The 27,727-nt window shown below is 42.7% G+C and overlaps 1 protein-coding gene across 3 annotated transcripts in view; it reads left to right on the forward strand.

The window, feature by feature from the left end:
- Positions 1–244: 244 nt before the first annotated feature.
- The window catches only part of TPH1 (tryptophan hydroxylase 1), a 32,340-nt gene continuing 4,857 nt past the window's right edge, over positions 245–27,727 (forward strand). The window contains exons 1-9 of one of the 3 annotated variants that reach the window (XM_009669154.2): positions 245–425; positions 1,933–2,181; positions 3,001–3,051; positions 20,962–21,099; positions 22,513–22,696; positions 24,180–24,280; positions 24,934–25,001; positions 26,443–26,639; positions 27,116–27,251. In XM_009669154.2, coding sequence (XP_009667449.1) covers positions 3,007–3,051; positions 20,962–21,099; positions 22,513–22,696; positions 24,180–24,280; positions 24,934–25,001; positions 26,443–26,639; positions 27,116–27,251 — 869 coding nt within the window. In that variant the 5' untranslated portion in view covers positions 245–425; positions 1,933–2,181; positions 3,001–3,006. Of the gene's footprint in view, positions 426–1,932; positions 2,182–3,000; positions 3,052–12,383; positions 15,286–18,339; positions 18,465–20,961; positions 21,100–22,512; positions 22,697–24,179; positions 24,281–24,933; positions 25,002–26,442; positions 26,640–27,115; positions 27,252–27,727 lie in introns of those variants that run through there. The other 2 variants (XM_068944899.1, XM_068944898.1) reach the window with 2 other exon arrangements.

The raw sequence follows: 27,727 nt of genomic DNA on the forward strand, positions 1-27,727 counted from the left end.
CTTGTCCCAGGGCATACCATGAATATCTTTATAGTAGTCCACCCAGGTTAAGAATTATTTCTAGTTTGCACCTCTTGAGATTTGGTGCTTTCCAGGGCTTGCTTAATGTAATGTACAAAAAAGCTGAAACAAGATCTTTTGTTTTATTTGCTTCCTCCTCTTTGCCAATACACAATTATGCAGTACTGGCTGATTAATTGTTAAATGTGGTCTTTTTAATTACAAGGAATGAGTGAGATGCAGCATTCCCCTGATATAATTACTGCCTTAAATTGGATGATATCTAACACCTGTCATGCGGCAGAGAAAATGACAGATATCAATCAACGGGACACCAGCTCGGTCCCATCTTCCCACTTTTCTGCACGAGAAGCAGCAGTAAAAATTGGTTCCGTCGGCTTTGTTTCAGCACGCTAATAATTCAAGTATGTCAGGAGTTTTTATCCTTGCTAAACATAGTGGAATGGAGACTGAATTCCCCTTTTGCCCCAGCAAACAGCTATTCTTGCGCAGGCTGTGCTGCATGAGTCGGACAGCACTGTCTTTAGCAGCAAGAGGCTGGGGCCACATTGAACATAGGGGAAGCGTGGAGCATTTTGAGCGTTCAAAAGTGGTAGAAACTTTCTTCATAGTAGCCAATGATTGATGTGTTCAGCAGTGGCGCCTGTATATTGCATAGTCTTGCCAGCAGGGATCTCCCTGAGCTTGTGCTTCATGTACATCATGAGTCCTTTTAAACTGTAAAGGGTGTTTTACTTTTTTGGTTCCCTTTTCTAGCCACACTGTCCCACTGCCTGCTAAACCAGATTTGTCAGGGCTAGTTGTTTCAGAATACCTCTCTCTGTACAAGCGGGCAAGCAGCTTAATTACCTCCATAATACCTTCCTCTGGGGAGAAGAGAAAAGTATTTCTAGCTGCCTTGTGCAGAGTTCTGAAGAAAAAGCAAGTATACGAAGCATTGGACTAAACTAGCAAATGAGCTTGGTCCTATTTGGACTGAGCTGGATGTGAATTGTGGCATGTGGCACCTAGATAATGAGAATTGAATAGAAATAGAGATGGAATTCTAACTGAATAAAAATAGAAATTCTACCTAGAGGTAGAAATTGGACAGAAAGGGCTTGTTTTAATTTGGGCTTAATAACTCTGCAGAATAATTTCATTAAAAGATACGTTTAACACATTATTTTGATTCACGTTTTATGCAAGATTGGTATTTTCATCGCCTGTAGTAGCTTTTTCCTCATGAGGCAAAGCACCAGAAAACCAAAGAAATTGGGATGTAGGGAAAAACAACGGTATTAGAATGTTTAATCTGTCCTCTGACAATGTGAGGAGATATTTGTTGTTGATATTCTAATGCTTTGCTCAGTATTTATGCCACAGACCCATAATTTCAGGTACACTAAACCATGAAACTTAATACCCTGGGAAGTTCTCTTCCCCACTTCTCCATATTCAGGTCACTTCTGCTTTCTTAATTTTCTGCATTACATTTTTAGTTCATATTTTCTTATAACTGCTGTAGTGATTCCTTTTTCTCTGACATTGCATGTCATATGTATTGACCTATAGCAACCACCTTTCGCTTTAAGTAACCTGAACACACGAACTATTTTAAATCTTTATTTGCAAGTCAACTACTTTCATAGCTTGTGACATTGGTATGAAAAGATATAGATACTTTACTTTTTTTAATGAAAAACCGTGCCCTTTTCCGCTCACCTTGGATTATTTGGGCTATTACTGAGTTAGAGTTATGGAAGCAGCAGCACCTCCATTGTATTTTTACTTAAAAATGTGTTTCTTTGTCTAGAGCAAAAAGTCTTAGCCATAGTATTTCCTCAGCAGATCCTTTACTGTCCCCAAAAATGTAAACATAGCCCCCCCCTTTTTTTTTAATGCTCTCTGTTTACTTATTTTTTGTTTTAGATGATGATAAAATCAACACGCTCTGCCAAACTCGATGAGAAAGGAGGAACCTGCTACACCTGGGGCATGGACCGGTCTACTGTAATATTATACAATTTCTCAAAAATCCTTCAGGTGAAGGCAAACGAGCAGCAAGAGCAGCTGTGTGCTCCCTCCCCGCGTCAGGGCCACATGTGTCAGTGATGCTGGTTGGCGTGCCCTCAGTTCGCAGCTGACAAGGCATATGCTAAGTGAACCTGACATCACAGGGTCGGTAAAATAAACCAGGCTATTTCAAACAGCTGTTGACAGAGGTTTTGCAATAGGAAATATTGTTCTTATTCCTCATTTTATTTCCCTCCCCAATTCTATAATTTACCTCTACTCTTTACCAGAACAGATTTCAGCTCCCTGCATTATAAAAAAGCTAAAAGTGGTAAAACAAAAGATTTTCCTTGCTCTTGCTTGCTCTTTTGCCCTCTTTTGCGCCCTTTCTGTCTTGCGCTCTTGTTCTCTTGCTTTTTCACTCTTGCTCTCTTTCTCGTGCTCTCTCCTAGCTCTCTCTTGCTAGCTTTGTTGTGTTCCTTCTCGCTCACTTTCTCACTCTGAGTTAGCTGGAGGTCTTAATGACAGGCAACAGAAAAGTCTGAGAGCTTAATTTTGTTCACATATTAATGCAAACAAAATTGTTTGAAAAGGTGATGGAAGTAGGATGTGGTGAAGAGCCTGTAGAATTAAGGCACTAGTATCAGAGAAAGAAAAAAGATGTAGAAGGGATACCTGAGAAAGAAAGAAAAGGAAAAAACCTGGAAGAATTATGGCAAAGGAGAAGAATACTGAGTAGTTGTAATGTTGAAGGAAAAATACATTAAATATCAGTAAGAATGTTAGGGTATTAATTTTGTCCAAATAGAATATCTAATGTGCAGTCACATACTGATTAGGTGTATATTTGTTTATATTTTCTATTTTCAAAGTCAAACGTTCTTTGTAGTTTTTCCTGATCAAGTGGAAATGAGACAAGTCTGTCTAAGGTGAAGTCTAAACACCATGGCGAGTGAGTGAACTAGTGCTGTTGGGTTTCCTCAGGTTCAGATGGCTGGCAGAGGCATGAGGGAGCAGAGCTGTTTCATGATGGAGGTAAGGCAATTTCAGATTTTTGCGTGCCCCTGCCTTGCGCCGACCTTGCACCTGGCCAGAGGGGAGATCTGAAAGCAGAGCCCGGAAGGGTTGCTGCTCATGTTGTGCATTGCTCTGAAACGAGCCCGGCAGAAGGCAGCGTACTCTCCATTTTGCTAACTAGTTGGGTGTCTAGGGGAAGGGGCCCACATGATGCCTGTTTTTATTTGATGAGAACAAAATCTTGCTCGGTCTGGAATAGCAATCACTACAACTGCAATCACTACAACTACAAAGCTACAATTTGGATCACTTCAGCAGTTTTATATGAAAGCGTATTTACCCAAGATTAAAAATTCTGTATGCTTAATGCATTCTGTTACTATTAGGATTAAAATCCAAGCCTGGGTATAACACCTTCTTACATCCATGTCACTGAGCGTGGAGTAGGCATGGTGACTCACTGACTGCAGGTTTATGCTTGTAATAACTGAAGTCCCACATTGCTGGCGCTCCAAAAATTGATGTCCCTCTATCCAATTTCCCAGGAACTAGAAATTAGAAATGCAAACGCACCTTGACACTCTTCCATGTTGCAATGATGGCAGCATTGTGCTTTAGATTACACAAGCTCTGTTTTAATTTTGCAATGAGCTTGTATCAATATTATTTCTGTTGTCATGGGCATCGTTTTTGGTGACAGCCCTATTTAAAGAAGTTGTAACATTAACAAGCCATCTGTTAACCTTCCATAGAAAGGAAGCACTTTTGTCAATTACTCTAATGAAATCACAAAAATCATTTCCTGGTCTCCAGTCATAGCCCAGTCATCCTATCTTCTGTCAATAGGAGGATATTGAAGCACACAGGAAGATGCATGCACACTTTTATCGCGCTCTACAATATAGCCACAGTGTTGTATTTTAGTGTAGTAAATTAAAATTAACCAGTGATGTCAAAATCCCCCCCTCCCCCCCAATTAAAAATCCTCTGTATTGCACAAACTCTTATATCCAACATCTGGGAGTTTCCTCATCAGTCAGATAGGAAGGCTGGGCACGAGGACTGCGAGAAGGCAAGAGTCCTGCCAGCCTTGTTAGTCAAGATTTTGATTTAATGATGTAAAAGTGTAGAAAAGAAGGAGCGACACTTCCACTTAGGTGGGAATAAACAAAATTGCTAAATGACTCCTTTTTGTCATTTGAGATGAGGCCACTAGAATGGGTGAATAGAAGGAGGAGAAACAGTAGGTAGAAGAGGCTGGAGTAGGGAAAAATGAGTGGTGAAAGCATGGAAGAGCAAGGAAGGACTCAAGCCTTGTGAGCTCTGTAGATGAGACATTTAGGAAGGGCACAAAAGAAACATGGGAAATTGTAAGGTACAAAATGATGTAGGTCCAACAAAAATCTTTCGGGGTCCATGGGCATATCAGCACTGAGCAACATGAGCTGTTTATGTGGGAAAGTTCCAAGTACAAATGAAGGGAAGATTTATCCTTTTCCTTTTCTTCCTGTTGGTGAGGATTTGACAACCCCTAAAGGGAGGGAAGAGATAGATGTGGGAGATGTTGGCATGGAGTTGCCACCTGAGTGGGGATGGAGTTGCACGAGTGAATTCCTGCGTAGCGCTTATGTTTACAAGAACGAGGGACAAACAGCAAGAGCAGCCAGCTGTAGCCTGGAGAGGCAAATTTCTTGCAGCCTTTCTGCTTCTGAAACCTCCGCAAACTCTGGAGCAGGTTGATAAGGACAGCATCCAGCAGTGTTTGCATAGCGTTGGTACGGGATGACTTTGGAGCCCGCACAGCTTGCTTCCCTCATGGACAGTGCTCTCCAGGGAGGAACTTAGGGATCAGAATCGGATCTGTTACTGTAACATTATTCTCTAACTGATATTTGAGCTGACCCTCAAATATCTGTGTAATTTGTGGGAGAGGAGTGGAAAGAGGCTCCTTGTTTGTTTTACCTGGAGGAATAACTGAGTCTGGCTACTTTCTGATACGTCCCTGTCAGCTTCGATGGGCTTTGGTTAGACCTCATTGTGAACCAATTGCTCTTTTGTATGTCACCACCGTCCCCCTGGTGTCCATGTACGTGTTACTACAAGATAAGATGGTCACGGTTAATGAAACATAGGTCACAATGAAAATGTTGACATTCTCACCGAAAGCGGCGGACTGGGTAATTATGTTGAAAATAATCATGAGGCTGCTCGACAGCTGTTAGCTCCTGTGTTAGGAGATCACCTCTGAGTACTGCGGCATCCTTGGCCTGGTGGAGTTCTTCTAGGTTTACAGTGTAACGTTCAAGAGAATTTCTGTGGAAGAACATGTCGCATGTGACACAGTGTGATGTGGTTGCCCTTACAGGGAAAGGAACTGCTTTTGTGATTTAATTAACCAGTAGTTCTGCCGAATCCAGAGTTTATTTAGACTTGAAAGAAGTAAGCTTAATTAAATTAAACAAAGCTTTTTCTTTCCCACACGTGCCCTGGTCCCTTTTTCTTCTTCTGAGAGATAACCAAAAGCCTATAAATAACAGGAGGAGTCTTTTTTGTTGACCTGTCACAGAAGGCTAACGGGGAAACATTATGCACAGGTGCAGCATGTTCATAGGATCAGAGGAAGAGGACATACGGGTGTTTGAAATGATTTTTTTGAATTTAAATCCCCATGATAGGTTGGCAAAAGGAAAAAAACTGTCACAGTTTCAGTGTTGCCTGTAACAGGTCAAGATCATTTTGATGAAAAGTGGTAGTAATTGAGTGGAAGCCTTATCAAAACACAAGGAAGAGATAAAAGATTTGAATTCAGTTCTTGGCTACTCCAAAGGCTTTGTATTTAACCCTCGTAAGTCAGTTAACCGCCCAGTGCCTTGCGATGTGGTTTTGCCATCCTGTGTGGCCAGCAGCAGACCTGGGTTAAGTCTTCCCCCGCCACCAGAAGTTACTGCCCATTCAGTTGTACTGTTCGACCATTTGTCTGGTTGAATTCAGGTGTGTGTTTTTGAGAGTCAGGCAATTAAAGTGTTTTCTGTGATGCTGATGAAAGGTGTTCTCAGGCCGTAAGCTCTTACCGGCTTATCTCTCCTTTCAGCTGGCAGTCTAGCAGGACAGTAGCTGGCCCTCAGCTCAGGATTTTGTGGCTAGAAAATTTCCTGAAGTCTGAGTGTGGCCACAAAAGGAGCGTTGTGTAAAAGCATGTTTTTGTCCAAACTTGGGCTTTCTCCCTTCTCTCAAGTGGAGGTGTTCCGATCAGCAAATTAGGCCTTCACTCTGCTAACAAGGTGTCTTCACTTCTAGTCTTGTATATGTGCTGAGGAGACTTATAGAGGAATATTTAATCATGGGAAATACGTTTCCCTTCTTCTACTACATGCACTTACGTCGTATGTTTTTCGTTTGCAGGAAGTATGGGCAAATGACACGGAACGTTTCTATATAGACGTCGTTTATGATGTGCTTTGCCCAATTTATCAGCAAATCTCTGATAACTGCTTTTAGCATGTGATTTTTTTCAGGCAGATTGGCACTTTCCTACCAGCACATTCATTCTAGACTATATATCCTTATATTAATAGAGTGAGAGAAAGGGGACGGTGTGAAAAAGCTTAGTAAATACCAAATCAAAGAAAAACCACATCTATTTAATCCCCATTGTCCTCTGGAGCAATTCTTCCATGAAATTAAAAACAAAATTGATTAAACAGTTTGTTCTCAACCCTAAAAATCAGATTTAAAAATAAACAAATACTTTGTTGCAAGTAGTTTGCCAAGTATTAAAAATTAGTTTGACTGACCAAAAATGAACCTTTATTCCATTTTTCATTTCTAAAAATGAGAACTCTGTCCTTGCTCAGCCCTCTTCCATTTAATTCCAAAAGATAACGTGGATAGATGTGCAGTTTAGTTTTGGGCAGTTCACTAAATATAGCACCAGCACTCTGCTGGTGCACGCGTCTTCATTGCATCTTTGTTAACCTGTTCTGGTCTGCACTTGCATCCTCTTCTCAATATTCACGGTTATGTGTCTGCTCACAGTTTGCCACACTAATCTTTTGTCCATTATCCTGGTTATTGTTCAGCTAATGCTTTTAGCCTTGAATATTCTTATAATGTTATATAATATTTCTCGGAAACAAAATTTTGCACCAAGTGTTACTAAAAGCAAAGCCCTCTAATCAGGCAGATGAAGCTCATTAGTGTTACATTTCAAGGCGCCTTTCTTTGATGCAAACTAATTAATTTTGCTCCATTGCAAAATTGTCCTAACTGTAATGGGAGCTAAAATCTAATCAGATAAAAGGGACTCGGACAGAAAAAAACGGCTGTCATGAGAACGCAGCAAGAGGAACAGCCTTTGCTAATCTTGGCTATGATGATATGTTTTACAGCTCTAAGGTTGAACATGTTGCAATTGCTGGTGTGTTTAAAGTCCCTGCTGTGAATTGATGGTTTTACACTGCAGGCTGTTTTTCTTTTCTTACAGCAGAAGGCAACTGTAATTTCATTTACTTCGTTCATGCTGACCAGGGGTCAGTGTTAGTGCTTAGATCAGTTTTTGAGCTTCATAGTTTGTTTTGCTGTGTGAATACCAGGAGTTTGGGGGGAGGGAGGAGATAGAGAAGGGAGGGCTGAAGTCCCCCCACTGAGAACAGTTCTTCAAGCTTATTTCAGTCTGAAAAGCCAATGCAACATAAAAGACTGATTAAAAAAGAAAAATATTGCCATAACCTCTGTTTTGGAAAGGCTGATTATTTATAGCAAGGGGAGGAAGCAAATGCAAAAAACTGCTTTAATAGGCAAACCCAAAGTCTTCTGTGATTTCTGGACCTTAAAGAGTCAGTTCTTGTTTTCCCTTGGCCTTGCTTTTTTAAGATGTGCAGCGTATATTGAATGCAGTCTTTCTGCTTCTTACATTAAACAAGTCAGATGTCAGATACGCTTCCTAAATGAATATGAATACAGGGAGGCTGAATACTGGCATACTTCATGGTAAGCCTGCTTTGTCAGAAGTGCCTAAAGAGCTCTCTTTCTCACTTCTGAGTGGATCAAAGTCTGCGAAATTGCTTTCTGAGCTGTGCTTACTCATATCATTACCAAGTACAAAGCTTTCTCCTTTGTTAGCTTTTTCTACCTCACTTTCCATGCAAAACATGCTGCTGTTATACTAATTAGGCCAACAGGCTGAGGTTAACAAACACTCAGTAGCTTCTCTTATCAGCAGGCTTATTTATGCGTTTCACTGTTTTGCTTTGTGCCTATGATGTGAAAGAACTGGATAATTCCTGAGGTTATTAAGAAGAAATGGTAATGTAGTAGACATAGTGGTAACAGAGTGGTTCTTCAATGAACGAGGTGCACTTCTACTACACTTTGTGTTTAAAGGATGGAAAAGTATTGGGAAAGGGTCAGAAGTAATCCCTGGCTGTGGATGCCACGTTACTCTGACTGCTAAGAGAAGGTGTTTTCAGTGCTGGCAACTAAGGTTGCCTATGACGCTCAGACATGCTGTTTTCTTCGTTTTAGGTGCTTTACTTTTCATATTCATGTTAGTATTTTGCATTTGTATTGATCAGTTTGTCAAGTTGTCCACTTGCTTTCTCCACTCCTGGATTCACAGTTGCCACTAAACTGATTTCTGTTTGCAGTAGTAACAAGGGGAATTTTTGCCTACTTCCATGGGACCACAACTCTGTCACTCCCTGCAGGTCCGCTGTCCCTGCTGTCCCTTTACCTGGTCTTATGTTTTCCTTTTTTTTTTTTTGAGACTGAAATGTTGCTTTCTGGGGATGTGAGTATTAGCATCCTACCTCAGATCAGGGTGGGATTTTGAAGTGACTCTGCCACTTGTTCCCTCTCAACATGCTCTGGTTCTCATCGTAAAGTTGTCTCTGAGCACCTGAACCAGGTGCCTTTTGAGTGAAAGTAAACCAAGAGATGCTTTCCCAAAGTGCACCGTAACTGTTAAGGGGTGTTGAGTCCAGAGCACTTCACTGCTGGTCAGCTTGACGGAAAGCCCTTGGCATGGGTCTCACGTTGAGGTCTGCCCATCAGCATGACTCCTGCACTGTCAATCTGCTTGTAGTGCACTGCGCTCCTAGGAAAGAGAGACGTAGCCAGGATCAGCTTCCTCAGGCACTGCCTATTTTATTTGCTATCTTTACCTAGATTGGAATGACATCAGGTTCATCTAATATCATGAGCATTTTCATGAGCCGTTTCTGGAGCTTTCTATAGCCTAAGACTAATTTGATTTAACTTGAGGTAACTAGGTCAACACTGAGCAGATTAAAAAAATATGGAGGGTTGTTATTAGCACTTCTATACCCCCTAATTCCAGAGTAGTTGGAGCAAAGAGCTGTAGCACAGAGAGCTCTTTTGGGATGGTTCCCAATCTGATAGCAGTTTTGATTGAAATATTAGCTAATATTAAGTTTGCGATAACATATTCAGTGTTGAAAACAAATCAGAGCAAAGTTTTTCTCTTACCCCAATAGCATCTTAACAAACCTTTCATAAAAAGCTTGCAAAGGTGTTATTAGGAAAAACTACACTTTGTTTGCTCAGAGCAGCACCTAACTCATATCACTTGTGATTTTCTTTAGCTTTTATCAAAAGAAAAAATATTACCTGTCTGAAATGAAAGGGCTAATATTATTTCTTTAAACAGTCCAAAGTAAATATACAAACAGTGAATGGTCTGTCGGCTACATGTGCTTCAGCAGATTTACACAGCATCTCTGGCTTTTCAAAATAAGCGTGCTTAAAGGTTATTGATACTGCAGCTGGCTGAATCATTCTGAGTGGGCAATTTGCCTGACTGATTCTTGCGCTTTTCATTAGAAAAAATTATTTGTGAATGTTTTCAATGAATCTATAACTTAAATTGTTTGCTGGATATTATTTTCCTTTTTCTTTTGTTGCTTATTGAAGGTTTATGAATGAAATGTTTTCATTGTTCAGCAACTTCTCAGTAATACTCAGAAGAGGTAACTGTTTGCTAAATCCTCATGGAGACAGGGTCCCCTGTCCATTAACTAAATTATTGCACCAAGACTTCCTGACGCGTCTCAGAGATCATTCTGTGTAGAGCACAGGCGGGTGTCCTAGTCTTTCTCTGATAAAAGGTGGATAAATGGCCCTGGAAAGCCTGTGTTGGATGAATAATGGTTCATGGAAGTTGGCAAATGAAAGTAATCACCCGTTGAAAGCTGGGATTTTCAGATACATGGGTTTTCAGAAGTTTTGAAAAGCTTTTGGGATTCTGAGCCGTTTACCTTCCAGCGTTTAGGCAAATGACCTAAAACATAGTGATAGGTTATCTCCTCCTTTAAGTGAGAAAAGGCATAGGATGGGAAAATGAGAATTAGAAAGTGAATGGAAGAGAGTGCTGCTGTTTAGATTCTGTCATGATCCGTGTTCTATAAATATTAAAAATAAATAGAAGAAAAATCAGTCAGAAGAATTTTCAGATCAGTAGTTTTTTAGGCATCATATCAATATATGACGGGATCTATAATATGCAAGCAAAATATGAGGAAAATCTGTGAGACCTATATGGGAAAACAAACGGCTATCTGTCTAATTTGACATATGGTAAAGAAGATGGCTGTGCATCAAGTAAAATGAAGTTATCAAGGCAAGCAAACGTGGGTTAAATGACATTCACATCAGAAAATCTTTCAGGGTGCTATATCATAAATTGTAATAATCTGAGCACTAAATGTAGGCACCATTTTCATTGCTAGCAGAAGGGGAGAAAAGGGAGATGGTGATCAATTCCTTATCACTACAAGAGAGCAGAGTATGAGTGTTATTCCAGTTGTATCCTCTTTGCATATAGTGCCCGTGGGAAGTGCATTAAGTAGGTCTAAAACCATGGGTGTGGCGAGAGGAGAACTTCTCCAGTCCAAGAACTGGAAAAGACGGCTGTGAACCTGCTATCTAAGGACCACTTCACAAGTCCAAGCACACCAAACTGAGGAGAAATCGTTCCCATTGCCCCCTGTAAAGCGCTAAGGAGACCCTTGTTAGTGTTGTAGCGAGTAGGGCTAAGAGGGTAAGAAGATTAAGATGGGCTCAATGTCTTACAAACATTGTGCGTGGCTTTTGGGTCAGAGCTAGCTCAAATCCTGCTAGCTCACATGTGAGCCTGAGCTCAATGCGTCTGTCTATGATAGACAATGTAGATATATACAGTTATACCTAGGAAAAGCAAGCAAGGGAGAAAGAAACGTGGTTTTTGACCTTTAGTAGGTCCTGCTCTCTCTGTATGCTAGTTCTTCACTGTGCCATGTAAGGCAGAGGACACAACTTCAATAGAAAGAAAGACAAGCAGACCCTTGAGGTCATCTGCAGGATGTGACCTGGAGATGGTGGCCTGCAGGACGGTGATGGAGATATCCATCATAACCGTCTCTGTTCAGAACTACTTCTGGCAAAAATTAGACTTTTTCAATAGTTTTCAAGAGCGGCATGATGTTCCTCTTCACTCTTCCCTGCAACTTCTGTAGTGTTTGGCTAAACGCCATACAATTCTTATAGATGTAACTTGTCTGCGGCAGTTAATTAACAGAAAGGCAGAGGGCTGTGATTAGGATTTGCAGTAGTCAATTCTGAAGAAAGTAATTATGATTAAGGCAGACTTAGTATTAAACAGTATTAAATCTGTTTTGTTCAGAGATTTAACACTATATCTTTTTTGAAAAAGCTTTAAGTGGCTGCGTTCTGGCCTCAGGCAAATGCTTCTGGTTGGAAAGGGGGATGGCTGCGCCTAGCCAAGCCCAGAGGATCGCCAGGGTTTATATCCCAGAAGTGATGTTGCGAAATGACTTTCTCAGAGATCAGAGCACTTTCTCCTACCACACTGGGAGAAAGGGTAATTGACACTGAGGACCTTGATGGGATTGAGAAGACTTTAGGGCTTTTCTCTCCTCACTCCTGCAGCGTTCAGGTAGTTAAGCTTATCTTTCAACAGACGATTAATAACTCTGCAGATCATTCCTGTCTTACCTTTCTTTGGCTCTTACTTTATCCGTTGTGGCCAGTTGAGCAAAATCACCCTCTGATGCTGTCTCTCCCCTAGCTTTGCAGCACTTAGCCCTTGTACTGCCTTTTCAAAATGGCTTCTTCACAGGGATGGTGAATACATGACTTGTGCTGTCTCTGAAAAGATGTGGTAGGTTAATTGAGTCCTTACATATTTCACCTGTGTCCTGTGGAGTGCCAGTTTTTTGGAGGCGTGAGAAAGAGGAGACATGAGGCAGTTTATGTTCATTCTGCTTCACAGATAGCAAAAAGAGAGTCTCTTTTCTGTGTGGGTCTCCAGGGGAGAGAAGATCTGGAGGCGTAGCTGTTTTTAATGCCTGCCGGCCTAAAAATTTCCAGTGCATTTATCTACAAACGTGTTTGTACGGCATCAGCACCCACTGTCTGATTCAAGCTCTGCTGCCAAGCTATTGCTTTTAAGAAACCAAACTACCCCCTCCCCTTGCCCCCCAGACAGAAGAAGAAGAGTTACCCTTGAACTAGCAGCCTGGCAGCAGCAACAGACTGTGGCTTCTTCTGGAGGCACTTTGATGTTCCCAGGGCTTCTCTGGTGAAGGGTCCTGTCCCGGAGAACATGTGACTTCTCATTCTGACACCACCCTTTCCCTTGGAGCATAAGGCTGCTGAGAAGGGAAGGATTCATTTAGCAAGAGTAATTAGGAGGGAATAATGTAATAGAAAAACAGCTCTCGTAGCCTTCAGGGTGAGTGTTATCACAGTTACTCTGTGTCAATGCAACAGGTTTCTCAGCAGCCGCACATGGCAGAGTGCTGCCTTGCAAAACGCGTGATCAGCTTGACCCAGTTTTGAGCAGGTCAGTCCTGTACTCGATCCTCAGGTGCCGATTATCTGTCTAGAGGGTTTTGTCTGTAAGAGAGGGTACATATGAGAAATATCCTGTGGAGTTTTAAAAATTCACCATATTTGTAGACTGTTTTCCTAACTCTGTATTCTGGGTAAATATCACTAATGCTCTGTGGCTCTTTTCTGTTTGATAACTTTCCGTATAGCTTATTTGAGGGAACAAATTTGTCTCAGAAAGTATATTGACTCCTGGTCTTGTATCTGAGATAATGCTGGCATTTAACACATCACTTTGGGAGAAGTCCCTTTGATTTCAGGGGAGAAGAAAAACATTCTTCATAGCTGCAAGTTTTTGCAACACTGTCAGTAGTCTCTGAGTGCGAAATGTGTTTATACATCACTGACCTGTTCGTACTAGCTCTGAGAGAGGGCCAGCGCGGGAGAGACTGCCCACAAAAAGCATGTGACAGTGCAAAATATAACGCTAGGGAGAATAGCTGTAGTAATGTGAGTAAACCAGAGCATTTTGAGGTGATAGCAGTTTTTTCTCCTCCGTCCTTGTCTCTTATCTCTTTTTCTCTCCCAGTAACTGACTTTCATTTTTATTATCCCTCTTCTGTTTTGATTGGTGCATGGCTCCCTCAGTTTTATTGTTTTTGATTTATCCCTTCATATAGTCTTTAATTTCTTACACATGTATACTAAGGTTCTTCAGGAGGTGCCTGATAGGCCAAATCCAGCCTGTGAGTCCCCCTACCCAGCTGAACTGAAGAGCCCGGATATGCCGCTAGAGCTAGCCCTTGCCCTTAAGTGCTTGCTGCCCAAATAACAGAGAGAGAGAGAGAGGGTTGTTTCCCCTACAGTGTCTGTGCCCTTTGTCTTATTTTCTTCATTCACAAGGCTTTCCACCTCAGTGTCCTTCTAGGCCTCTGAAGTCCCGCTGAAATCTTTTGACCTATCCCTGCCTCGGTGTTCCTGCAGACCAGGTCTGCGCCAATTCAGGAGTTTTCTGGGTCAGCCCTCTGTGTGCTGCCCTCTCCAAGAGTGAGAGGAGTGGGACCTGGACCGGTTGTAATCCTGTTTGCATTGTGCTCCGTACTTGACTGCTCATAGCTTTGCTGTGCCGTGTTCCCCCTCTCAGTGGTGAGGGGTCCAAGCTACTGCTCTTAAATGATATGGTACTCTGCCAGCTTTTGGAAGAAGGTAGAAGTGGCCTGCTGGCTGCAAAAGCCCCAAAAAATAGTTCTGATCAGGAGAGAGTCCTGGTGCTGTTTTTCTAAAAACTTGTCATAGAGCAAAGGATGTTGTTACTTAGTAGCACAGGAATCCAGAACGGTTAAGCGATAACGGGGCCTGGAGTTGAAAGCAAACTTCATCCTTGCTAAGATGATGCAACCAACTTCTCTTAGTCATGACTTTCCCTTTGGTGTCTGAACAAAACTGGAAAGGTCATTCGGTGCTGGATCTAGATACCTTTGGCTGTAGAGGCAGGCAAGACCACTGACCTACTAAGTGCCCTCTTTGTCCAGACACTGTAAAGATCCAGCTTTCAGGTGAAATCTTATAAACAGTTCTCTTTGAATCATCTGCAGATTCACAAGAGCTAGAAACTTTGAGTGGAGGACAACAGAGCAGGCTTCAGTAGTCATCCAGCAAAAACAAACCCTGATCGAGTCAGTTCATGCTTTATGGTTCTGCTCTTTCAGACTTCGGGGCATTAACTGTGGTGAACAGCACATCTTATTAAACCACTGAACTAGGTTTAATCAATTCCAAAAAATTCTGGACATCCCGGTTATCTCTTTATGTAATTCATTAATTATTTTCGTATTAGCTTAAATTTCTTTTGCTGCTGCTGTACTGCTTGCATTGCATTAGCACTTAGAGGCCAAGCTGACAGCAGGCTCCGCAGTGTTAGGTATGAGATAAGGGAGGGGCAGCGTCCCAGAAAGTTTTCACTCAAATCAGAAATGACAAGGCAAGGATGGGAGGCAGCAACTATTCTGTCTATTTATCAGATTGGGGCCTAAAGAGGTAGGAAGTGCCCTTAAAGTCCAGCAGAGCTGGAAGCTAAGGTTATATCCCCTCCGTTTCTCTTGCATGCCCTGAGGTTTGTGTGCTTCTGCTGAGTTCAGTTTCAGTCTCATTTCTCAATGTGTCCCCCTGGACTGTTCTGTTACTTTCTCAGTGCTAATATCTTCAGATACCCTTAGGCATTAACCATCCCTCTACTTCTACTGTCTCTTTAGGAGAAATATTCACAAGTGTTCGGGCAGCTACAGATGGAGAGAGGCATCAAAGCAGGTTTTCAAAAGTGCTTGGGTAACTGACTTTTCATTGAGCATCTCTACAAGTCTGGGCAGTAGTGAAGGATGTCCGTGTCCCTTAACACCAGCATAATCTGTATGTATAGACCAAGGATCAACTGGCTTTTCCACCCTATCTTGTGATAGCCTTGCAGTCTATTCGAAGGGGAGGGAAAAGCGGATGCCAGTAAAAGAGCATGAAAACTAAATCTTTGTTCACAGTGTAAAGTGATTGGAACTCACATGTCTTCTGAAGCCTAAGAAAATCTGGCAGAGAATTGCTTTTAGTGTTATCTTTCAATTTTTATCAAGGATCAGAGCAGAACGTTTTGATAGAAAAGAAAGCTTAGGAGTTCCTACCCGGCTGCCATCAGGAAGTGCTAGAAACCTAGCATGACACCCTGATCCCAGGAGTTTTCCAAATAAAAGATGTTTATTTGCATTTGAAGGAGCTTTGTTTTTACCATATGATCTATCAGGTTCCTCTCAAAGCTTTTAGAGAGCTACCTATTGTGTAATTCCAAAAATCATACGCAGAATGATATATTAGTTATTATTACTGCATATGATGAACGAGGGAAAACTGACAGGTTAGTCATACTTCATCACAAATATCTTACTGTGCCTGTGTTTACAGATTCATTATTAAAATCAGGATCTTGTATGCTAAAGAGTCTTTGTAAAGAGAATATGAATTGTTTGCTTTTTGAGTCAACTTATTTGTTGGAGAGATTTATTCTGTAAGAAGGAAGTGATATGTCTGCTGTAGAGCTAAGGCATATAGTGAATAAATATTGCATCTTCTTTATGAAGGGAAAATTGAAACACCTGCTCACGAAATATATCCCATTAGCAGACTGGAATAAAGTGGCTTTTCTACCTATATCATGACTTGCACGCATGCTCTTTCAGTGCTGTGCTGTGTTTAAAGGGCAGAGCTAGTCACCTTGAGCCCCACAGAGGTCCTCTTGGAAACAGGATTGTTTGAAGTGCAGTGTCTTCTAGGACAAAGGATGACCTAAAATCATGCTGTGTTTCCCCGCTTTCCTCAGGCTCAGATATGGTCATGGGAGATGAAAGTGCAACTGTAATTGTGTCATATGGTTGGGATCGCGTGCTCTGCCCAAGTAATGCTAAAGCCGCCTTAGCTGACTGGAAAATTCATGCTTAGATTTTCTGACATGTCCTTTTTCTACCAACAACTAGAAAATAGCATTTTCAATCATGTTTTTCCTCATGCGTAACCTCAATCTGGCTTCCTGGCCCTTTTGCTAGCCTAACAAAATTGATGCCTCATCTTGCACCCATCCCCTTGGAAACCTCCCAAAGAAGAAAAGGTACCCAGTATTTTTTGGATGGTATCTGAGACACTGTGAACTTGGCCATAGAGTGAGCAAAGGAAAATTCACTCTGAGCAGCTGAGGAGCTTGCAAAGCTCTGCTTGTCCAGCCTTTCCTCCTCCCTTAGCTTTCTGCAGCCTTTTTCTTCAGAGCGGTCTCATCTCACAGGTCTTGGTGAACCTAATTTGGACTGACATCAGTGGGAATTTGGCCTCACAATTTGGATCTATATCAGCCTGGTAATGTGAGTTTGTTATCCTTTACTTGTTTCAGATCAGAACTATTACAACAAAACAACATATAAACTAGGAACAGTGGGACCGTTTCTATCAATCCTTATCAACTAGATTAAAATCTTTTCTTAGTCGGTTAGACATTGGCTGGCTTATTAGCTTTGTCATTATCATTTACCAATTGCATTATATCAGTGTCTTAAAGAACTAGCTAGAATCAAAGTTTCAGTGTTTTAGGCACTGAAAAGAAAAAAAAATTGAGATTTTTCAGACACATGTGTAAGTTAGGATAAAACTAGCTTTCAATGTTAATTAAAAATCTACCTTTCAAAGAAAACCTAGCAAAAAAACAGAATCCCTTTGTTTTTGGACAGCCCCATGCCCAACACAAAAACAATGACCCCTCCCAACCCCTGAAACCTCCAGGAGATCATCTTCCTGGGTAACATTTCTGCTTCTCTTGTTCTGTCACAACAAATCCTCTCATCTTGAAGTTGTTGCCAAGTCTAACCTCAGAGAAGAATATGAGGACTGGGCTTGTTGGAGTCTAAAAGCAGTGATAGTTTCTAAAATATAAATATATATATATGTATATATTTGTAATTGATTCAAGAGAGAGATATATAAAAAATGTATAGAATTAATGTTTCCTGTTAATTGAAACTCTCTTTTGGAAAGAATTCTTAAGTAATGCGCTGCCATTTATTTTCATAGCTACAAATGCGCTGTTAGTTTTAGCCAAGTGCTTCAGGCATCTAGCCCGCATGTGCTTGTTTCTCTTTGAGGCTGAAACGTGCACTATTCGCTTTTCCAGCAGCTTTGCAGAACGCCGAGGGCAACTCTTCATCTCGGCTACTGATTTTGCATAGCTAAGCCGTAGTCTTTCATGCAACTGGGCTGATTTACCTCAGTTATGGATCCAGCCCTCGCAGCCTCTTATTTATTAGGCAGTGTCTGCTTTCCATTTCAGATGGGCTACTTATACGTAGGACACAGGTTACTGGGAAGCTGTACGAAGTGGCAGCAGCAGCAGCAGCGGGCAGGGCAGCCGGCCCCGCTGCCCCCGGCCGCTCGCCCCTCGCAGCGCTGCGGCTCACGAGGCACCAGTTCGTGTTCCTTACAAAACCCGAGAGAAAATAAGTCCCCTCTGCTCCCCGCACCCAAATCCTCCTAGCCTTAATCTGCTTTATTGAGATGGACGGGGAGAACTGATTCAAACGGGAAAACACCTGCCTTCGTCTCCCCCCCCCGTAGGTACGAAACTACAGCAGGCAGGTAACTGCTGCTGAGTGTTTTTCCTCTGCTAGGAAACAAACTTTCAACGAGAATTATGAAGAAAAAGAAAAGAAAACGGTGGTTACTTTAAAAATTACTTGTTTCTCCGCCTGTCGCCAGCGTTACCCCCCGCCCCGCAGTTGCCAAGTCTGGGCTGGGGGTGCCCGCGGCCCCGCCGGCAGCCGCCCCGGCGGGCTCTCCCCGCCCCTCCATCCTCCTCCTCCTCCTCCTCCTCCTCCCCCCCCCCCCAAGCGGGGATTAGGGGGCGGCTCCTGCCCCCTGCATAAAGCGCCCGCCCGGCCGCCGGGCGAGCTCGCCCGGCCGCGCTGCACCCTCCGCTGCGGCCCGCGATGCAGCCCGCGAGGGCCGAGGGGCCCCGCCGCGGCGCCTCCTTCGACTCGGCGCCCTGCCCGCGGGACGGCACCCAGGTGAGGCGGCGGTGAGGGGCGCCGCGGGGGCGGGCGGCGAGCGCGGCTCCGCTGCCTGCGCCCCTATCTTGCAAACAGGACTGGGAGGGGGGAAAAAAAAAGCAAAATAAGCCCTATGTTATAAAAGAACCTGAGCGGGGCAATTCTCCTCTGGCCCCATCGGGTCAGCACCTGGGATAAGGCAAGCGCCCTCCTCTAAAACCAGGCGAAAGGTCTGGTGCAGCTTTCGTCTAGGCAACAGATTTAGGGCGCCCCTTTGGTCAAGCCAGAAAGAGTGGGAGCTGTGGCTGCGGGGCCCTGGAGGCTGCTCTTGCTGCCCGCTGGGGCCGCCGCGAGCGGCAGGTGCCCTGGGGTTAGAAGCGTCCCTCCCTGGATGCAAAACCTTGTAATGACTTCTTGCGCCTGATTTTCCGCTGTTTGAAATAAACTTCCTGCTGATGTTTTGCTCCCTAATGGGATTAGAGCAGGTACCCTGGGGATGCTTAGTAACTCCTCGTTTAATCTTAGTAACTGCTGCCTGCGCAGTCAGCGGAAAGCTTAATGTGGATGCTGCCACGGTTTGCTGCTCCCCGAGGGAGCCTGTAAGGCACCGTGAAGTATAAAACGCGGCAAGTGCCAACGGGAGCAAATGAGGCCTCGCGGGAAAAGTTGCTTTTCTGAAGTTGCAACTACGGGCTGCATTGGGCTTCTTCCCGTGCTTGTGGTGACCCCGGCCTCTCCGTCACAGTTCCCAGAGCATGTATTTTGGGGAGAGAAAGGTGCTTTTCTGGCGCTGGCTACTGGGGAGAGCTGGACGAACCCCCGGACGCTTCTCTGGCGCTGGTGGAAATGCCCTGGGCGGTCGGGATGTGGGTGTGACCAGTTCTGAGGGGTGCTGGTCTTTCTGGAAAGAGGGGGAAAACTGGATAACCTGGTACAATTCAAATGCAAGCAGTTGAAAACTAAGGTAGCACAGAAGTAACTTCTGATGCGTTGTTGCTTAGTAGGTAAAGGGTGTGACGTCCCAGGAAAAACACCCAGGTGGATTGTTTCATGTCACAATGTGAATATGCCCAGTAGGTCAGACAAGACTAGAGAAAATCAACACTTGTGTATTGGCCACTGTTATGGATAACTCCCCTGTCTAATTTTTTTTTTTTTTAAAACAGGTGCACTGATTATAATCAAAATTTGACATACGATGTAGTTTTGCCAAGTCCCCCAGATCTTTACAAGCCATATAAACTTTGGTGCCCTGCAACTAAGTCACGGGAAGACTTTTTGGTATGGTTGAAAAATGTCACTATAACGTGAAATCTAGTGGTGGTCACCCATCAAGTGATATCTATTATAGATAGAAACATTAAAAACTAATAATGCTAAAAGAGTTAAAAGTTGGAGAGACTGTAGAAGGAAATCAACAGAACTGTTGCGTTTTGATCATACTTTTATTGTTGTTGCTCTTGTTAGTTCTGTTTCCAGATAAGTTGTCAACTAGATAATTGTGTCTTAAGGACTAACTCCATCCAATCAAAAATAATTCCAAATACCACCTGTGCCCTCACTTAATCTCTGCTCTTTCTCACTAGCTCTTTCAGAAACCTCACCTTTTTTGGTTTTGTTTTTGCAAGATTTGAGCAAAGGAGAGTTAGAAGCAGAGGCTCTGTCTCAAGTACTTTTTCTTTTACTTTGCATTTTCCAGACTCTAATAGTTTTTACATTACTTCTATTTATGGCCTGGTTACATGTAGATAAGAACATGGTCTCTGATATCTGCTAATTTCAATGCAGTCAGGAACGTAATCACAAGTAATGTATAAAGCTACGTGGTCCTGAACTGTTGCCTGTCTGAGAGTTTTCAGAGTGCGATTTGGAATTTATTGTAGGGATTTGGCACGTGGATTAGGGGAACCAACAGAATATCTCTGGTGTGGTTGAATGGAGTAGGACTGTGTTGGCGGTCAGCAAGAGTCTGGTCAGCACAACGCTTTAGCTCTTTAGGTTTTGTCTGCTTTCTCTGTAAAAAGCAATGGTTTATAAGTAAGTAGCAAGAGAAAGGCAATGACTTTTCATTTCAAATCTATTAAACCCTGAGTCATCTTTTCCTAGCTCTATGCAGTGGGTTTTGGATTAGTCCCTTTACCAATGCTTATCAAACTTGCTAACAAGTAGTTTATTCGACTCGTTATTTCTGCTGCCTTTTAAAGCCTTGTAGAAATACCAACACTAATTATAAACTACACTTTGAAAACAGTTTCTGCATCCTAGAGAACTGCCAAAGAGTTTTACAAAATGGTCTAACTAGAAAAAAAAAATTTGTATTTCATCGCTGGCGGACACAGATCCTATGTGTAACTACCTAACTTTATGCCTGTCAGTGTATACTGTGGTTTGACTGGCATCTTTCCTTTTGTGATGGATCAATCAAAGCTCAGTATCAAGACAAACAGAAAAGTAAACTTTACACTTTTTGCACTACTAGTCATTCAAAGAAAAATCTTTTTCTACTTGTGTTTAGTTAACTAAGTCTAATTACATAATGATCGAAGATAATAAAGAGAACAAAGACCATTCATCTGAAAGAGGCAGAACAGCCATCATTTTTTCCTTGAAGAATGAAGTTGGAGGACTTGTAAAAGCCCTAAAACTCTTTCAGGTATGTAAAAAATATAGAGTGGCTGTAGAAATGTGATTATTAAATCATAAGAGTAGTTTTGGAAGATGCTATAATTAATTACGTGCCTTTATTAAGGATATGATTCTTAAACATAACTCCCGCTTTGCACCCGTAACTACCTATGAAGGCAGATTTATGCCTTAGAAATTAGATGCTGGCTAAAATTCTTCAAAAGCATCTTACCATCTGTCTGTACCTATTAAGGACTGGGAGAGTCTTGCCTGTGGCCTTAATGGAAGAGGATTGGCAGCCATTATTTCTATTGATTAAAGAAATGAATCCAAAACAGAGTCACATATCCAAATGCTTCAAACCTGAGCTTTTGCCAAAGTGCTGGGTGGTGTGAATCCAGCTGCCCCAAATGCCGGTGAGCTCAGTGGCGACTCTGGTGCCTCTGCCCTGTGTGTCCCTGTTAGTCCGCTTTCCCCTTGTAAGAACGTTCCTTATTGTGGCAACTGCCTGGTATACAAACTCTTTTTCCGTGTTTTCTGGTTAGCTCTTTTCTAGGCCTACTAATGTTAATGCTTTTCCATGAAATACGTGGGGTTGCTGCCAAGTGCCTGGAAGGAAACGAATCCTTTCTTGGGGCTGGGTGCACAGGGAATAACGGTGGCTCATAGGCAGGCACAGCTTTCCCACCTTGAGCCCAGCTGTTTTGGCTAACCGTAGGGAAGACACAGATTTCGGTACAGGTTGCAAAGATACCGCTGGCGGCAGGTAGATACTTGGGTTGCTGGGCACCCTTGGTGCCCTTGTTACCCTGCCTAGCCAGACTGAGGGTAACAGAGGTACTTGCGCTGCAACTGCACGGCTGCCCTCCCTCGACTGCTGGTCAGAACGTGCTCAGGGAATATGAGTAGTGCTACTGTACTTTGTCATCTGGCCATGCGTGACCTATCCTGGGAGGTCCTGTATTTTCCTGATATAAGGCATGTAGATTAAAGAACTTTTCAAATAAAAGAAAAGAGAAGTTGATGCCTGGAAAACTACTGCTTTTAAATCTTTTGCTTGGCTGTGAGATAATTATATGGTGAGTTGATTGGCATCTTGGTGAATTTCCCTGCACCTAGTTGCTAATCAATTCCTATGGGAGGGAATGAAAGAAAAAGGTCTTTGAATTTAATCCTCCTTACTGACTGTGTCTTTCTGTTTCTTGAATGTAAACAAATTTGAAAGAACACAGCTCCTCTTTCATATTCTACTGAATGGTCAGCTTTCTAAAAGCCAAACCATTTTTTTTTTCTTTTCTGATAAGCAAAGTGCTATCAGGAGATGCAGTTAACTAAAAAAACTTCACAAAGATGGTGAATATTCTATGGCAGCAAAATATTTGTTTGGAAAACAGCTCAGATTGACTAAATCTGTTGGAAAACACTGCTTCTTACCAAACAGGAGAAGCATGTGAACCTGGTGCATATTGAATCACGGAAATCCAAGAGAAGAAACTCTGAGTTTGAGATCTTTGTGGACTGTGACAGTAACAGGGAACAACTGAATGAGATCTTCCAGCTCCTGAAATCCCACGTCAACGTTATCTCTATGAACCCAATGGAGCACTTCACCGTACAGGAAAACGGTAAGTATGAATGGCAGTTTTGCATAATCGTGCAAAGAGGAAAAAATATTGTGGCTCTGTGTTGATTTGAAATCTTTTTTTATGGTCTCCACATCTACATTTGTATGGTGTTTTCCATTGGTAGCTAGCAGGTTAGGTGCTTTTGTATTGTGAGTGAGTGTAGTTTAATTAACAGGAGTAGGGCTGTGCTGGCTGGCAATCCCCTTCATCTAGGAATACAGGCCGTTTCAAACGGGTGCAAATTACCCCTCCCTGCTCTGTGCTCCCATCCTGTCCTCCCAGCAGAGATCCTTTGTGATCTGTGCTGCTGCCACAGCAGTGTCCAGTGCAGACCAGCCTTGGAAAAGGATTCAGGGAAGAGTCTGAATGCAGGGCTTGGCCAGTGCCGGCAGACCATGATGAGAAACGCGTAATATTGGCAAATACCAGTTCAAGTTGGGCAGTAGAAAGAGAGGGAAACGAGTTCTGCAATTTCTTCATGTAGCTCTTGATTTATTTATTTACCATTTTTCATCATAGGAGGTTACTTACAGCAGTATGGAAGAGGCACCTTTTAACTTTAGGTTGTTTCACAGTCTGTTTACCTTTCCTCCTAGTTCAAGGGATGCTCAAAGTTCAGGACAGCAGCAGGTCAGTGCCATGGGATTTCTCAGCCACTTTGCTTGGCACAGAATGGTAGGCAGGGGCAGGTCAAATCTGGTTCTCCTAGATAAAAATTGCTTATTCTAGCTTTATGTAAGGGGAATTTCGATCTAAACTCTCCCTCTGTCCTTTTAAGAAAACTGAACAGCATCAGGGCAGAAAGCAATCCTTTGGTTGTCACCATGTGTTAACAGCTCTGCCAAGGCCTTGGTAAAACCTCTTTTGGGTTGAGGAGTGAGTGATAGAACTGTAGTGATGCATCTCCTTAAGGTGGCAGTGCTGAACTCGCCTCCTTTTTTTTTTTTTTTTTGGCCCCCAAATCCTGTAGCAAAGCCTGATGGCTTTTGTGGGGTACATAACCACAGAGCGCTTTTTCTTTCTCGGAGCCAGTAAAGCAGTATAGGAGATTGAAAGAGACTCCCACTCTGCCCAGGGAGCGCAGGCAAATCCCTTCTGCCTGTTGCCTTCTCTCTTTGAACGCTTTGCACCCTAGAAGATTTGCACAGCCGTGAGCACAAGGAGGTTTTGTCTTGGTGGGAGTGTCTGATGCTACTCTAACCCTAGTGATAGTAAGGGACACAGAAAATGCATATTAACTGCTTCCTCCTCTGGGCGTTTTGAAGCAGGCTGTGCTCTGTAGGCAGAAATGTGGCAGTGACAGAGGAGGAAGTCTGAGCTGTAGGCTGGTGCCAGATAGGCAGTGGACTCCCTTGTCTTATTCATGACCCCTTTAATTTATAGATTTCGCTTGTAACCGCCATAGCCATACTTGAAAGTAGCACTTCCTCCCTCAGCAAGCTTCACGCTATTAATAACTTTGTGGATTCCATGTGTTCCCTAGACATGGAGAATGTTCCCTGGTTTCCGAAGAAGATCTCAGATTTGGATAAGTGTGCAAACCGAGTGTTGATGTACGGGTCCGATTTGGATGCTGACCATCCAGTAAGTATCTTTCCCCTTATGCCCAATCATTAGCAAAAACGTACTTTGTGAAACTTGCTTAAAAAATGCAACTTTTCCTCCTCCCTCCCCACAAAGCCACCTCTGTGGTTCTATGTGCTTTCTCTTGGGGATTTCATCTCTCTTCCTAGTTCAGGCAAGGTCCTCACTGAACTCAGGTCTCTTGCCTTCATGCAAGTTTCACATTCGCATAAGGACTCTAGGACTGGGCCTTGAGTGGTCACATACAAAAAGAAAGCTGTTGTGAGACAGGCTTGGCTTCTCCTCTTTCTTTCTTCTCTACTATAAATGGAGCAAATGGACAGTGGACAGCTTGCTCTGTAGTTTAGAGTAATCAAGCAGGTAACTAAATTTGTGTGAATAGTGGTTGTAATAAAAAGATATGCTTGTCTTCTGAATATGTAGTTGCATGCATAAAACTACTGATGTTTGCTTTAACTTGGGGTTAGTTCAGTTAACAAACATTTCAAATTACAGCTATCAGGTTCCTGTCCTGTCTTTTTATTCTTACATAGCCCACTTTCACATTTCTCATTGAAGAAATTTCAAGTGTCTTGTTCTTATTTATTCATTACAGGCTGGAAATGCATAAAACTTTAAAAAAAATTTTTTTTTAATTTTTTTCTTCCCCTCAGGGTTTCAAAGACAATGTCTATCGCAAGAGGCGAAAGTATTTTGCAGACCTGGCTATAAACTACAAACAGTAAGCTTGACTTTTTCCAGAATAAGCCTTCCTTGTGCTCTGAAATAATAGGCAGGGTAGCCTGGCGGGAGCTGTCGTCCCCTGGGTTCAGGTATAGCTGAGACGTGCTTGATCGGGGAATCTGGAGGGGTATGTCTAAGGTAGCCAGCTGTTAAGCGAGATTAAAAGGTTAGTCTAAGCCATCTTGTGGCTCCCTGGACCTCTGATGGGTCTGAGGATCCGATCACAGCTGCTTAGTAGTTGCAGTACCCACAGCAGCCCTTGGCATTAGAGGGGCAGTGAGGACTTGGGCACTGTGGTCACTCCCCGCTGCTCTGGAAACGTGTGTGACAAGTGAGGTAGCACATACTGGTGTAACTCCACCAGAGCAGGTTGGTCCCTTTGCGATGGAAAGGGAGGAGAGGCGGGCCTCGGTATATAGCCCATTAACTGCTGAATATAAATTCTCTGGGCAAATGTCAATGCTTGAGTTCTATTTCCTGGTTCAAAACAGTGCATGTGATGCCTAGATAAGAAGTTTTGTGTGAAATGAAACTCAACACTTTGTGTTCAGAGATGCTGCTGGGGGGGGGGGGGGAGGCAGCTCTTAAAACAGAGTTGCATAACCCAGTACTTTAATTTCATTTCGAACATGATTTTCATGCTGTTGTTGCCTGCTTGAGTTTAGATGACAAGTTTCTCTGCTATGAGTGACCTAGAAATGTTGGGTATCTAGAGCTCCTTTGTACTGTGCGTTAATGCAATTGACCATGACAGCACACTGCCAATTAACCTTGATGTGTTATTAACACAGTTTCCCCTGGGAAGTTAACATACTGGTTATTTGGGCAGCAGTGAAAGCATGATATAACACCTCCATTGCTTTCAGTGGGCTTTAGATAACACTCTTGCAATAATCTACTTTAATCAAGAGCTGAAGGGCTAATTAGGAAAGATGGACTAGAATTAGTATGGTCAGACAGCTGCTGGTCTCCTCTGCACAGAAGTGTGATTTTTACTGAACGTGTACATTCAGTTGCTTCCATTCATTGTGGTGTTAATTTAGGAAGTTATCTTTTCCTTAAAGGAATCAAAAAGGCAATGAATAGTTGTATAAAGACAGGGAAATCCTACAAGGAAAAGAATGTTTTCAGCTCCTGAAGCTGTAAAGGTTTTGCAAGTATTTTAAACTTTATTCTCAATTTTAAACACCTAAGAAACTCTTTGCAGGACTGAAGCCTTCATGCTCCTGAGGTGGAAGATGAAGCAAACCCTTAGACTTCAAGCTCTGCAGGGCATAGACCATGTCCTGCTGTGTATTTGACAGTGCCTCGTGCAATGGGGTCTTCAACCTGACTGGGTGTTACAGCCATATAAATGTTAAACAATAATAGTAGGTGAATAAGCCATTCATAGTAAGCCATTTACCAAGGAATATCCTTTCTTCCTCTTCTCCTTGCAGTGGCGACCCAATTCCCAAGATTGAATTCACTGAGGAGGAGATCAAGACTTGGGGGACTGTATTTAGAGAGCTTAACAAGCTTTACCCTACCCATGCCTGCACAGAGTACCTAAAAAACTTACCCTTGCTCACCAAATACTGTGGGTACCGGGAAGACAATATCCCCCAGCTGGAAGATGTGTCCCGCTTCCTGAAAGGTAACGTACTAATTTCCTTACACCGAAAGAAATTAGGGTCTGTTGGAGAGCGCGCTGCCAGTAGGTAGGCACAAAGAAACATCCTTAGTCACTCTGCTTGTATTCACTCTCGTCCTTTAATAGGCCTTGTGGTTATCCCTGTTTTAAGGTATTGTGTCTCAGATATATACAGTGATGTTTGGGGGGCAATGCTAACTATAAAGATTGCTAGGACTGGCCAAAGAGGTATCTAGCCGTATTGTGCTGTTCGTAGGCCCAAAAGGGTAGAAAATCCACTTACACAGAGGCAAAGACAGTTTTACTAAATGTTGGCTAACTCTCAAGCTTAGGCTTAATTTTTCAAATCCTGCCCTCTTTTCCCATGTGCTCTTGAGCCCAAGTAACGCTGTGGCATTTACCCCAGTAGTAGCAGGAAGGATGAGAACGTTCTACAGTTCGACATTAAACTCATGTATGATTTCTCCGTTGCTTTTCAGAACGCACAGGCTTCACCATTCGGCCAGTTGCTGGATATCTGTCACCCAGAGACTTCCTGGCAGGCTTAGCGTTCAGAGTTTTTCACTGCACTCAATACGTTAGGCATAGTTCAGACCCTCTCTATACACCAGAGCCGTAAGTCATTTTACTTTGGGGGTAGAAGCTGACACAAACTCTTTTGAATCTTGCTGTGCAAAGCCAAGCTACTAAAGAGCTATTCGAGAACATCATAAAGACACCTTATTTTTAAAGATGCTGAACTACCTGCCCTTCCCACTGAATGTAGTGATGTTTTAGCATGCTCATATACCACCTTTATACGTGCAGGATTTTCAAAAGCGTAGCATGCTAATGGAAAGCTCTGCCTTCACTGAGATCAGAGTTAATTTAACATACAATTGCCTCTTAAATGTGGAGCTTGGATCTTAATTTTAGATATATAAAAGCAGATTTCCAAATTAAGATATTTTAATACAGCTGGTGTGACCTACTCAGTTGCTTTCAGCTAAACATGATTTATGCTTTTCTGTCTTTTGAATATTAAATAATTTCACACAGGGCATTTTTTTCTGTTCAGTGGTGTTGCTTTTTCACTCCATCAGGAAATAAAT

Source organism: Struthio camelus, chromosome 5 (assembly GCF_040807025.1).
Source record: "Struthio camelus isolate bStrCam1 chromosome 5, bStrCam1.hap1, whole genome shotgun sequence".
NCBI classification, from domain to species: domain Eukaryota; kingdom Metazoa; phylum Chordata; class Aves; order Struthioniformes; family Struthionidae; genus Struthio; species Struthio camelus.